The 13,374-nt window shown below is 39.9% G+C and overlaps 1 protein-coding gene across 1 annotated transcript in view; it reads left to right on the top strand.

The window, feature by feature from the left end:
• Positions 1-13,374, top strand: part of Arid4a (AT-rich interaction domain 4A) — a 67,499-nt gene that overhangs the window by 48,113 nt on the left and 6,012 nt on the right. Inside the window, exons 17-23 of the mRNA XM_027418210.2 lie at positions 805-1,002; positions 4,286-4,370; positions 5,037-5,178; positions 7,793-8,923; positions 9,108-9,215; positions 11,076-11,282; positions 11,781-11,927. Coding sequence (XP_027274011.1) covers positions 805-1,002; positions 4,286-4,370; positions 5,037-5,178; positions 7,793-8,923; positions 9,108-9,215; positions 11,076-11,282; positions 11,781-11,927 — 2,018 coding nt within the window. The remainder of the gene's footprint in view (positions 1-804; positions 1,003-4,285; positions 4,371-5,036; positions 5,179-7,792; positions 8,924-9,107; positions 9,216-11,075; positions 11,283-11,780; positions 11,928-13,374) is intronic.

Here is a 13,374-nt window from a genome sequence, read left to right as displayed (position 1 = left end):
ATGCCCCAAACATGAGACCTTAAGACCATTCCTGAAACATTTGAAATTCTTAGACCACCTCAGTTGTCATCTGAATGCTTGCAAGGTTAATTGACAATACACTATATGGTTACAGTTTTGAAATACTGTGGGACTTCTCATACGAATTCCCTTTCCATTTAATTATTGAAATTAAAGGAAAGCGCTGGGGGAGAAGTTAGAAGTGGAAATCAGCAGATCCCCATACAGCTTTGTTCTACCATCACTTTCTTGTAGTTTAACAAGTAGCCTCATATGTAAAACATAAAGCAGTTTAAGAAACAGGGTGATTAAGGGAGGCAGCCATTGTTCTTTATTCCAGGCACCAAACAGTCGGTCTCCCTGAGACCCACTCTGAAGTGACAAGACACTTGTGCGAAAGTAGATTTAATGCAATTAGTTGCAAGAAGTTACAAAATAGATTTAGGAGATTCTCACAAGTAAGGTGGCACTTAATTATGAACCCAAAAGGCCATGTCAGGACATACGGTTTTAATTTTTTTTTTTTTTTTTTTGGTTTAAAATGATTATTGACTGCATCGTCATTAACTGTGATTACTGATTGGCCTTTGAGAAGTGTGGATTTACCTCTTTACAGTGCACCTTTACATAATAAATTCCTTAGCAAGTAGTCCATAAATCTTCTCCTTCTCCTCCTTCTTCTCCTCCTCCTCCACTGACATGTTACTAAGGTAAACTTAGCTTGTAAAGACTCTCCATGCTGGATTCTCTTGTCCCTCATTCTTAAGTGATTAGTAGCATTATCAATGTTGTAATTCACTGCAGGGAAGACACTGAAAGTAAATGTGACTCGGAAGGGGAGGAAGATGAGGACGACACAGAGCCCTGCCTGACAGGAACCAAAGTGAAAGTGAAGTATGGACGAGGAAAAACTCAGAAAATTTATGAAGCCAGCATTAAAGGCACCGAGATGGATGACGGGGAGGTTTTATACTTGGTGCATTATTATGGATGGAATGTCAGGTAAGCAATTCAACAGCATCTTTTGCGTGGTTAACAAAGAGCAGTGTTGTAGGAAACCCCTGTGTATGTTTACAAGGAACACCTTGATTCTAAATTTTTTGAGGACTTTGACATTTGCACTGTTTTGTAAACCATCAAGTGCTTCTCACCACAGACCAGCAGGATCTTCCATTGAAACTAAGTTTATTACCTTTTTTATAGGGAGGAACACAACAGGGGAAGCCACGGGGCATCACTATCCTGGGGTGATGGCTGAGCCTGTAAAAGTTCAGGCCCCACCTCAGGGATTAGGGCGAGTGCAGCATTCTGTGAAAACATGGAGCAGAGTCCCGGAGTGAGGCCCACACTCCTGGCTGTGCATCTTTGTTTCCCATATCAGAAGTCAAGGCAGTGTCAAGCACTGTAATAGTTTTAAGGTGGCTAAGTAATTAAAATCCGTACCGGGCAGGACTTAGATTTGAGCTTTTGTTAGGTGGTAGGTTTAAGAAAGTCTTTCTTCTGTGTGCACACAGTCAGGAAGCTGATGTAATTCTATGAATGGTTCTCTTAGTAAATCTTACCTAGAAAGAGAGAAGGCTAGATCAAAGTTAATCCTCTAATTGGTAAAGCAGCAGAAGTGTCTCATTAGCTGGGGAAAAGCACATTTTGTCATTTTTGTGGCTTGGACAGTGTTCCCTGTTGTCTGTGTTCAGACATGATTAGGGAGTTGTCTTATTTTGGTTTTGATCCTCCATGGGCTTGGAGCAGACTTGTCTGGTAACGATGTTCTGTGGATTGGTCACGTTCAGGGGAAGACAGCTCAGTTTGGCCAGCGAGAGCAACACTGAGGCCCAGCCGTTCTAAGTTCTGCTTTTCTCTTACGCCTTCAGAAAGTGTGTGTGTGTGTGTGTGTGTGTGTGTGTGTGTGTGTGTGTGTGTGTGTGTGTGTGTGTGTGTGTGTGTGTGTGTGTGTGTGTGTGTGTGTGTGTGTGTGTGTGTGTGTGTGTGTGTGTGTGTGTGTGTGTGTGTGTGTGTGTGTGTGTGTGTGTGTGTGTGTGTGTGTGTGTGTGTGTGTGTGTGTGTGTGTGTGTGTGTGTGTGTGTGTGTGTAGACATGGACTGCTCTGGGTTGTTGTGCAGCCATGTTGCCGAACACCTTTTCTACATACAAGGTGTGTGTGTTCTGTTCTGACTCTGTTCCCTCCTCTCCAGATTGGTGAATTTGGGGTTCTTACTTTATCAATAAGTTGTAGAATTACGACCAATGTTAACTAGCAAGTGAAGTGCATAAAAGGATGCCTGACACATAGTAAGCTGTGTTAGCTGTTAGCACGACTCTAAAGGGTCTTCATAAGTAAGCAGAGTCTTTGTATCCTGATAAATTCAGGAGCGTGTTTTATCCACGTTTCCACTAATATTCAAGTTTGTTTGCAGCCATCCGCTCTGCGTGCAGCCCTGTTGTGCTCGAATATCTCTTTCCTGTCACCCTTCTCATTTCTTTGAGGTTTCCCTTTATGGCTCTCACCAGTAGTCCTTTGTCATATGCTCTCATTCTGTCATTGGCCTCTTTGGTCACCCACTGATTACTCATATGACCTTTTGTTTTCCTCAAATCTTGCTAAAAGCTAGTACAGTTCTGGCTTTCAAAGAATCCTTATAGTTTCTAGATAATTTAGTCATATTTCTAAAATGGGAGCCTCTGCAAGTGTGAGAGGTGCCTGATGTGGCTGTGGGAGTACCTGCCTGACATACCGTAACTCAGCCAGGCCAAGGTAGGCCACCCTGAGTTCCTCCAGATAGGAGTAAAGCTAGTGCTTTGTTTGGTCTGATGTGTTCTTGGAAATTCATGAGCAAGATGCTTTCTTCTTTTTAGCTCTAGATTTGGTATATTATCTTTCTTACTCTATTTACTTGGACTGTATTCAATTATACAGTCTATTTTTTTCTATATCAGACATGAAAGCAAGGCCTTGTTCTGTCTATTCTCTACATATTTTATAATTACTGGTCCTCAGTAAATGTCCAAATTAAGAAATATTTATAGGCCAGGTGGTGGCGCACACCTTTAATCCCAGCACTCAGGAGGCAGAGCCAGGTGGATCTCTGTGAGTTCAACGCCAGTTGAACAGAGCCAGTTCTAGGACAGGCTCTAGAGCTACACAGAGAAACCTTGTCTTGAAAAACTAATAATAAAAAAGAGGAAATATTTATAAATAAATAAGCTATCTCTCTTCAAAAAGTTTTCAACATTGGGTAATCTTCCCAGAAATGTTTTTTCATTTGTAGCATCATACTACCAAATCACATAAAATCTGTACATACTTGAGCCATGTGCTTTGCATGTCTCCATGGAAACTAGTTTACAGTGTTACTGAATACTGTAAATAACTACATTTGTGTAATGCAAGAAGTGTTATTTAATTCTGGATAGTTTAATCTGTTTCTCTATCCCTAGTAATGGGAAAGATTATGTTGAGACAGGCTTTTGAAGAAAGGGCAAGGGAAATGAGTTTTCAGCTCACTGTAGAAAACAATGTAGATAAAGGAAATTAAATTGAATACAGATATCTCTAAATAATTTCAGTCTTAATAATGACATGTTTCATAATAGAGTTTTATTAGGAATAACAGATGCTAGATGTCTGGGAAGGACAAGAAAAGGGGATTTGATAAATGATTGGGACTGATTGCTTCCAAATTGACATCTTTATATTATCCATAGAATGAATTTTAGTACAAAATCTACTTATAAGTTCAAATTGTGAGAGTTTTGGAAAATAAAGCAGTTCAGATAGTTTAGTATTGAGAGTTTGCTTTCCCAGGTCTTTGAACCTCTTAATTCTGAGAAACTCCCTTTTCTTTTCTTTTCTTTTTTTTTTATTTTTTAATTTTTTTTTGGTGTTTTGAGACAGAGTTTCTCTGTGTAGCATCCCTAGCTGTCCTGGAACTCCCTTTGTACACCAGGCTGGCCTCCAACTCACAGATATCTGCCTGCCTCTGCCTCTCCGAGTGCTGGGATTACCAGCAAGTGCTAGGATTACCTTGTGAACCACCATTGCTTGGCTTGGGTTTTTTTTTTTTTTTTTGTCTGTTCTATTGTTAGTGGCTATATCACTAATGGCTGACTTAGTACCTAGGACAGCTGCCAGCATGCCGTACCAACAGGTGGTTCCTATGCTCTTTACACTTTTGCTAACACTAGAATCAGATTTTTGATCTCACTGTGAGAGCATGTGGGGGTGGTGGTGGTGGTGAATATATTTCAATAGGATATCAATTATGAAAGATAAACTTTTTTCTTTCAGATATGATGAATGGGTAAAGGCTGATAGGATAATCTGGCCCTTGGACAAAGGTGGACCAAAGAAAAAACAAAAGAAGAAAGTTAAGGTAGGTTCATACATTCATATCACTTATGATAGGTACAGTAATTATTCAAGTTGTGTCTTTTCTCTAAGATACTGTTTTAGAGTAGTTTTACATTCATAGCAAAAATGAGAAGGCAGAGAATTTCTGATGTGCCTTTTGCCCTATGTGGGTATGGTCTTCTGCAATGTCAACCCCCTACCTTCACCAGAGGGGCCCATTTGTTATCTTTGGTAAAGATCCGCAGTTTGCACTGGAGTGGTATGTACATCTGAGGTGTCAGAGGACTTTGGGTCTTTGTGCCTTCAGTAGTTTGGACAGATGTACAATGTTATCTGCATCATTAGAACTACACAGAGGACCCCATCACTCTGGACATGCACAGTTCTCCCTCTTTCCTCCACCTCCACCATAGCAGACCTGTCTGCTGGCCCACAGCGTACTTGTCCACACCCTCCATCCACCGTTCCTGCTGAAGTCTGATGCCTGTCATTACCTCAGTAGGAAATGAAGAACCAGGGGGAGTGCTATATCCATATGAGTAGGTTAGGAAACTATCAGAGATTTCTCCATAAGCACACATTAGGAGTTGATATTTAAAGGAACTGAGTTAATAGTTTTTCTTGGGGAAACACAGTGCTCATTTGGAAAGGTCTTGTCCTTCTCATGCGTTTTGTTGTTGTTACCCAGAATAAAGAAGATAGTGAAAAGGACGAAAAGAGGGATGAAGAGAGGCAGAAGTCAAAACGGGGAAGACCTCCTTTAAAATCTACCTTTTCGTCAAACATGCCATACAGTTTATCTAAGACGTCAAACAGTGAAGGAAAATCAGGTACCAGAAATGCTCATGGCAGTGTGACAGGCAGCTCACCTCTGTCCAGGGAAACAGAAGGGGCTCAGTGTCAAGGATTGTTGACTTTTAAAACATTATATATGCATATGCATCACTTAACAATGGGGACTCAGTCTAAGAAGGGCCTGTCATTGTACAAATGTCATAGAGGGTGCTTACCAAACTAAGGGTCTGCAGTGTCCCTAGGTGACTGAGCTTGTAATAGAGCCACCATTATATGTAGCCATCATTGACCAAAATATTGCTATGTTGCCCATGCCTAATAAAGCAGCCGCTTTGTGAGAGTCATAGCTTGTCCTCAATTTTTAATCTAATGTGATTAAAACTACACATTTAATTGGCAGCTGATACTTATTTTGTTGTATATTTTAATTTAAACTGTATTGATATTAACGTGGATACCAGTCTGTCATAAGGACTTTAAACACAACTAGTTTAATCGTAGGGAACTTAAAACCATCCATGAATCCTAGTATGTGATAAGCTCTGCTTCAAACCTTGTGATGACCAATAGCTCCTGTCAGTTTGTCACCTGCAGCCTGTTAACAGAGCTGAGACTTGTTGAGAGCAGAAACTAATGAGTGTAGGAGTACTTTGTGTGAGCACAGGTGAGCATATTTTACTGTGCTTTAATATTTCCCTTCCCTCTTTTTTGTCCTTATTTGTTTTTCTGTGCAATTTAAGAGATTTTAATTGGTGATATTATAAAATTACCCTCCTTGGAGAGAAAAGCTCTACTAAAGGTCGGGTTTACCATTTGTTGCAGTATGCCAGCCATAAAAGGGTATCTTTCCTCTTTCCTGCCACCTGCTGGCTGGTTAGCATTATATACCAATGCAAGGTTTCTTGGAAATATAAGCTCCATTTCTCAGTAGGCATTTCCTGGTGCAGTGTAAGGCCAACACAGCCTCAGTGTCAATTAGGAGTTTCACAGCCAACATCAGTGTCCCTGAACTGCATAGCTGAAGAATATTTTCACAAGAAAATGGAATTCTGCATTCTACTTTTACTAAAACCACATAAAATTTATATACCATTCTTCATAATCACTCAGGAGTCTGGGGAGACGGCTCAGCAGTTAAGAGCACTTGCTGCTCTTGCAGAGGACTGGTGTTCAATTCTCAGCACTCACATAGCATTCATAAAGTCTGTAACTCCAGCTCCAGGGTATCTGACACTCTATTTTTGGCCTCCACAGGCACGAGGCACGAGCATAGTACATACATACATGCAAACACTCCTATTCATAAAGTAATAAAAATAAATCCTAAGCCAGGCGATGGTGGCACACACCTTTAATTCCAGCACTCGAGAGGCAGAGGCAAGTGTATCTCTGTGAGTTCGAGGCCAGCCTGGTCTATAGAGTGCGTGCCAGGATAGGCTCCAAAGCGACACAGAGAAACCCTGTCTCAAAAAACCAAAAAATAAATTAAATAAATAAATCCTAAAAAAGGAACCAACAAGTAGAAAACATAAAACTTTGCCTAGTGGCACACACCTTTAATCCCAGTACTTGGGAGGCAAAGACAGGTAGATCTGAGTTTGAGGATAGCCTGGTCTCTATATCGAGGCAGGCCAGGGCTACCCACTGAGAATCTCGTCTTTAAAAAAATGAACACATTCAGTGTTTGCCTTTTAAAAATTCTCTAAGGAGGGCATGTGTTGTAAGAGCATAAATTTTTATATTATGTATATATGCATATAATACATATATTTTATATTATGTATATATGCTCTGAGAATGCTACCTTACTATTTGAAAAATTCTCTGACATAAAGTGAATAATTTGTCTTGCAAGCAGGTGGCTTGCTTGTATTTTCTTGTGTGTTAATAAGAACATTTGAAGTTTGGAGAATTCACATCGCTCATTTTAAACATCCCTTCTTAGGGGACAAAGTGGTAAACCTTTGTATTAAGTCAGGTCAAGTCACTTGACATACTAGCTTGTATTTTTTTTTGTTCTGTTTTGTTTGTTTAGTTTTTGAGACAGGCTTTCTCTGTGTAGCCTTGGCTGTCCTGGAACTCACGCTGTAGACCAGGCTGGCCTCAGGGATCTGCCCATCTCTGCCTCCAGAGTGCTGAGGTTAAAGGCCTGTGCCACTACACCCAGCTCTTCTGTTTTTTTCTAAGTGGTACCGTAGCCTAAATGTGTTGTTGCTGAAGACAGCTCTTCATACAGAACTGACATGGTAACATGCTGCTTATTATATTTTTACACATTTTGTTTTTATAGTTTGTGTGTAACACATGTATACATGTTTATGAAGGAAGGAGTGCACATGTGTTCAGAGTCCAATGGGCAATCTTGAGCAGTGTTCCTTAGGAAAGTTCTGTAAACCAGGCTGGCCTAGAACTCAGAGATCTGCCTGCCTCTGCCCCCTGAGCACTGGGATTAAATGTTCACACCACATGCCCTCTTTCATCACGTTTTAATTTTAGTCTTTCCTCTTACATTTTAGCCTTATTTTATATGAGAAATTCCTATAGAAAAATTCAGAAGTCTATAAAGAGTTTTGCTCATATTTAGTAGGATTCTAATTATTACATTAGCATTTAATATAACCATCTGTGCATTGTACTGTCTCCTTGCAGACTCTTGTTCATCTGATAGTGAAACAGAAGACCCTTTGGAGAAGAGCTTGATAAATGAAGAACTTTCTCCTGATATTAAGGAAGAGTTAGAAAAAAGTGAAAATGTAAATGATGATAAACTAGATGAAGAAAGCCCAAAGATTGCACATCTATTAAAAGAAAATGACAGGACTCAGATGCAGCCCTTAGAGACCCTGAAGGTAGAGGTCGAAGACAATGATCAAATAGTACATATTTTTGGAAACAAAGTAGAGCAAGTAGAAGAAATTAAGAAGCAGGTGGAAAAGTCCCCAAAAGGGAAGGGAAGGAGGAGTAAGACGAAAGACCTTTCTTCAGAGGTAATAAAGATGTCATCCCTCGGCCAGGACGAAGCAGGCAGTGATGCTCATGCAGACACTCAGAGCCTGGAGCTTTCCATACTAGAATGCAAAACCGTTTCTTCTCCTGAAGATGAAGGGGACCAATATGAGAGAGAAAAAAAGTTGAAACGGAAAATACTGGGACAGCCATCACCAGAGAAGAAAGTAAGACTTGAGAATGGGATGGAAGTGACAGCTGGTGTGTCCCAAGACAGGCCCAGCGATGGCGCTGGAGCCGAGGGCAGGAAAGGGTTACATTTCGAGCAGCACTTTGAAACAGAAAATGAAGGGATGCCATCATTGATAGCAGAGCCAAACCAGGGCATCCAAGAACCACCTAGTGAAAAACTGGACAGTCCAGCTGAAGAACCTGTACATACACCACTCAAAGAGGAGGAAGACGTGATGCCCCTGATTGGGCCTGAAACCTTGGTTTGCCATGAGGTAGACTTGGATGATCTGGACGAAAAGGAAAAGACCAGTATTGAGGATGTGGTAGTTGAAAACTCTGAGTCTAACTCTGTGGTTTCTGTTCCGACTGCCCTACCTCCCGTAGCACAGCATAACTTTTCAGTAGCTTCCCCTCTAACTCTCAGTCAAGACGAGTCCCGGAGTGTCAAGAGTGAGAGCGATATAACAATTGAAGTCGATAGCATTGCCGAAGAGTCACAGGAAGGCCTCTGCGAAAGGGAGTCAGCGAACGGGTTTGAAGCCAGTGTTGCCCCTGGTACCTGTGGTATAATTGTACAAGAGAGAGAGAGCAGAGAGAAGGGTAAGACATTCTAGGGGGTGATTGCTTTTGTGTTAAAACCAACAATTCAGGTTTTTGATATGACAGATGCTCACTGTTGTCTTTTTTAAAAAATAGAGAAATGATGTGGACAGGTACGTAAATGGACCTGTCTGCTTCCAGCTTTTGGTTTTGTTTTCATGGTTTTTCTTTTCCTTTATTTCAGGTCAAAAGAGGCCAAGCGATGGAAGTAGTGGGTTGATGGCAAAAAAGCAAAAGCGAACCCCAAAGCGAACGAGTGCTGGAACCAAGAGTGAAAAGAATGGGACAACAGGTCAGTGTTTACCAGTGCTGGTATTCACACAGCAGCAGAGGCGTGGCTTGTTCATTTGAGGAGTCCAAAAATGAGCAGGGTTTATTATGTTCTGAAAATAATTTTTCCATTTTTGGGGGGTATGTGTATGTGTGTGCTTGTGCGCATGCATGCATGCATACAAGTGCACAGACATGCCACTAAGCGTATGTGGACATCACAGGACAATTATGTGGAGTCAGTTCTTTCCTTCCATCTTTATGTGGGTTCCAGGGCTCAAACTCAGATCTTTAGGCTTGCATGGCAGGGATTCTTCCCCACTGCGTCATTCACCATCTGTCCATTTTAATCCGAAGATACCTATTAGTCTTATTTAGAACTAGGATAGCTAAAATTATTATTTCAGGAAAAGCAATTAAATATTAGAAAGACTTTAGGGTCTTGAAGAAAAGAAAAATAACATTTGTTGTGGTGTTAAAAGTATGCAAAACTAGCCGGGCAATGGTGGCACACGCCTTTATCCCAGCACTCTGGAGGCAAAGGCAGGCGATCTCTGTGAGTTTCAGGCTAGCCTGGTCTACAGAGTGAGTTCCAGGATAGACTCCAAAGCTACAGAGAAACCGTGTCTCAAAAAAAAAAAAAAACAAAAAAACAAAAAAACAAAAAACAAAAAACAAAAAACAAACAAACAAAAAAGAAAAAAACAAGAAAGGAAAGAAAGTATGCAAAACTTATATTTCTACTGAGCCAGAAGTGCTGATTTATAAATAGTAAAAATATTTATTTTATTTTATGTATGTGAATATTTTGACTACATGTATGTTGATGTATTATACCCCTGCCTGGTACTCAAAGAACTCAGAAGAGGCAGATTCCCTGGATCTGGAGTTGCAGGTGGTTGTGAGGTACCATGTAGGTGCTTGAACCTGGGTCCTCAGCAAGAGCAGTAAGTGCTTGTAACTACTGAGCCATCTCTTCATCCTGAAAAGTTAATTCTTATCAAATGAAATAAAATAATATATAGGTATGAATGGATTAGATTACATGAAAAGCAAACTCAGTATGAATAGTTAAATAGTCAATTAAATAAATAAATCAATCATAATAAATCAATTAAATATGATTGATTTTTGACAAGTTTGTTGCTAGATCATGCCCTCAGTAAAACAAACAGCTCATATCCTAACAAAAGGACTGTGGAGTTTACACAGTAGCAAACATCTCAAAGGACTTGAGACTGTTTCAGATTTTTAGTAGTCAGATGTGACTTACAGCTGCATGATTCTGACTTAAGGAAGAGAGTGATAGGAGGAAAGAGTGGATTAGAAATTACAAAGGGGGGCTGGAGAGATGCCTCAGCGGTTAAGAGCACTGACTGCTCTTCCAGAAGTCCTGAGTTCAATTCCCAGCAACCACATGGTGGCTCACAACCATCCATTATAAGATCTGGTGCCCTTTTCTGGTGTGCAGATATACATGGAAGCAAAATGTTGTATACATAATAAATAAAATCTTTAAAAAAAAAAAAAGAAATGACCAAGGGGATATGCATAATTTTACAGATTATAAATCCAGAAGATACCACCTTAGGGTAATCAAAGTAAACACTCAAGTCCACACAGGTGGACTTCTGAAAGTGGTAGGGCTCAGAGTCACGGCAGTGCCATGTGTGTATCTTCCTTTGACACTTTCCAAAGAATGATGTTATTCTGACATGTGCTTCTGCCACCACTGAGGCCAAAAAGCCTATTTCCCCCTTTTTTCTGTTGTAATCCTTGATAGATATGTTTATCTGTGTGATTCCAGGAAGTGTTACTGCTTCTGCTGCATTTTGATATTTGAGGCTTTTCATCATTTATAATTGTAGTAAACCTATTACAGGACAAAGCAGTGACAGTGAAGATCTCCCTGCCATGGACAGTTCAAGCAAATGCACGCCAGTCAAACATCTGAGCCTGTCCAAGCCGCAGAAGCTGGCTCGCTCCCCTGCAAGGACCTCACCTCACATCAAAGATGGAGAGAAAGAGAAGCACAGAGAAAAGCACCCGAATTCATCCCCTAGGACATATAAGTGGAGCTTGCAACTCAGTAAGAATCTTTCAGATAGCTTGAATGGGTATTGTAAAGTGTAACATTTCTAAAATGTCCATTTGGAATAATGTTATAGCCATTCCAAATCAGTAATCATCACTGTATGTAAACTGCTTTTCTTTTGTTTGTTTCTTTTTTTTTTTAATTTGGATAATGCTAACTTGACAAAATCTTCAGTTAAGAAACAAAACATAATCCCAGCAGACATATGGGTGCTGGGAATTGAACCTGGGTCCTCTGGAAGAGTAGCCAGTGCTTTTAACCATTCAGCCTCTCTTTAGCCCCCAGAGTAATAGTTGTTTAATATAGAATATTGGGCTAAAAAAAAACTCTTAATCATTGATTTAATTTAATCATAAATTCTGTAAAGAGCTTGTCTTAGGTCATACTACAGCTTTTATTGATTTGTAAGTTAAACTTTTTATGGAATTGCCTTCTTATTTTCTTATGGAATTACTGTTTTAAAATTGAGATTAACTTTATCTTTCCTTTTAGATGAATTAGATAATATGAACAGTACAGAGAAAATCTCTTTTCTCCAAGAAAAACTACAGGAAATCAGAAAATACTATATGTCTTTGAAGTCTGAAGTTGCAACCATTGACAGGAGGAGGAAAAGATTGAAAAAGAAAGATAGAGAAGGTAATGCGATTTGTTTCTCTGCTCATTTTCAGATATACTCAGATAATTTTATAAGTTTATCTCTCTCAGTTCATGTGTAGTAGACACTGCTTTTAGGTTTAGGGTTTTCTCCTGATGCAGGTAGTAGGCGTGTCTGCAGCTGAATTAACCAGAATGACACCCTTGAAAGGCCTATGAACTATGTTAAACAGTCTGTGATTTACTAAGTATGTTGGGCTTTCCAAGAGGGCATAGTCTGTTCAACAAATATTTATTGGCTGCCCCTATATTTGTTATTTATGAGGCTCAACAAAATGAATAGGCCTTAGTTATCTTTGCCATTACCTGTTTTGGAACCATAAATCATTCATAAACAACTACAGGGCAATCTAATGCAGCTCAGGAACACCAGTGAGCATGTGTCACATGCCAGGGGCTTGGGCAAGACAAATTAGACACAGGCTTTGATCTCTAGTATCTTAATGTCTGCTGGATAGTGTGTTCCCTGAGTGACATTGCCAGTCTGGCAGTTAGGTTACTTTAAATAACAGGGTAGTATCTGTGCCAGACCTTAAGAATGCAAGTTGCCAGCTAGTCAAACATTGGACATGGTGTTTAGCCAAGCTTTGCCAAAATAACAGTAAAGGGAATTAAGGTTTGTGCCTTAACTCACTAGTAATCAGATCAGAACAAAGGGAAGCAATCACTCACTAAGGTGACTATAGGGAGAAATAGCATCCAAGTTGATAATGCCAATTTCTGGAGAAAATAGGAGGGGGCATTTATGTGTTGTTTGTGGCAGAACAAATTGTGATAGTTCCCATATTAGTTATTAACATTTTGCTGTCACCAGAAGAATATAAGAAGGAAACAGGACAAAGTAGAGTCCCAAGGATGTGCCCTCAGTGATCTTTTTACTTCAACGGTTCTGGCTCCAATTTTTCACCCAAGGAGACATCTCTCACGTGATTACTCCATTGATTAGATTGAAGTGGTAACAATAGGATTGTTTCTGAAAACCCTTCATACACATATACTCAGAGGAATTCTTTACTAATCTCCCTGGCATTTCTTGATGCAATCAAGTTGACCATTTAGACTAACTGTCAAAAATCTCCTTGTCAATGTAGACCCAACCGCATCCCTTTAACCACAGCATTCTACCCTGGTTCCCAAGAGGCTTATGTTCATTTCTTAGTTCAAGGTGCATTCAGTTCATCTCCATTGAGTTCCAACAACTCCAGTATTATTCAGAAGTCTAAGACTGTAGTATCTACCAAAACTCAAAAACATCTCTGAGCCCTTGTAAAAATTAAAAATAAAAAAAAAAAACAATTTCTATACTTCCAACATTCCTTTTCCAAAAGAGAGAAGAGGGGACAGAGAGGAATGATGAAGCCAAGCAAGACACACTCATTAGAGCAAACATGATTCAGTTGTTCCATGTCTGGCACCAAGGGGGCACATG

This window comes from Cricetulus griseus, chromosome 5 (assembly GCF_003668045.3).
Source record: "Cricetulus griseus strain 17A/GY chromosome 5, alternate assembly CriGri-PICRH-1.0, whole genome shotgun sequence".
Taxonomy (NCBI): Eukaryota; Metazoa; Chordata; class Mammalia; order Rodentia; family Cricetidae; genus Cricetulus; species Cricetulus griseus.
This window is presented reverse-complemented; position numbering and strand designations above follow the sequence as displayed.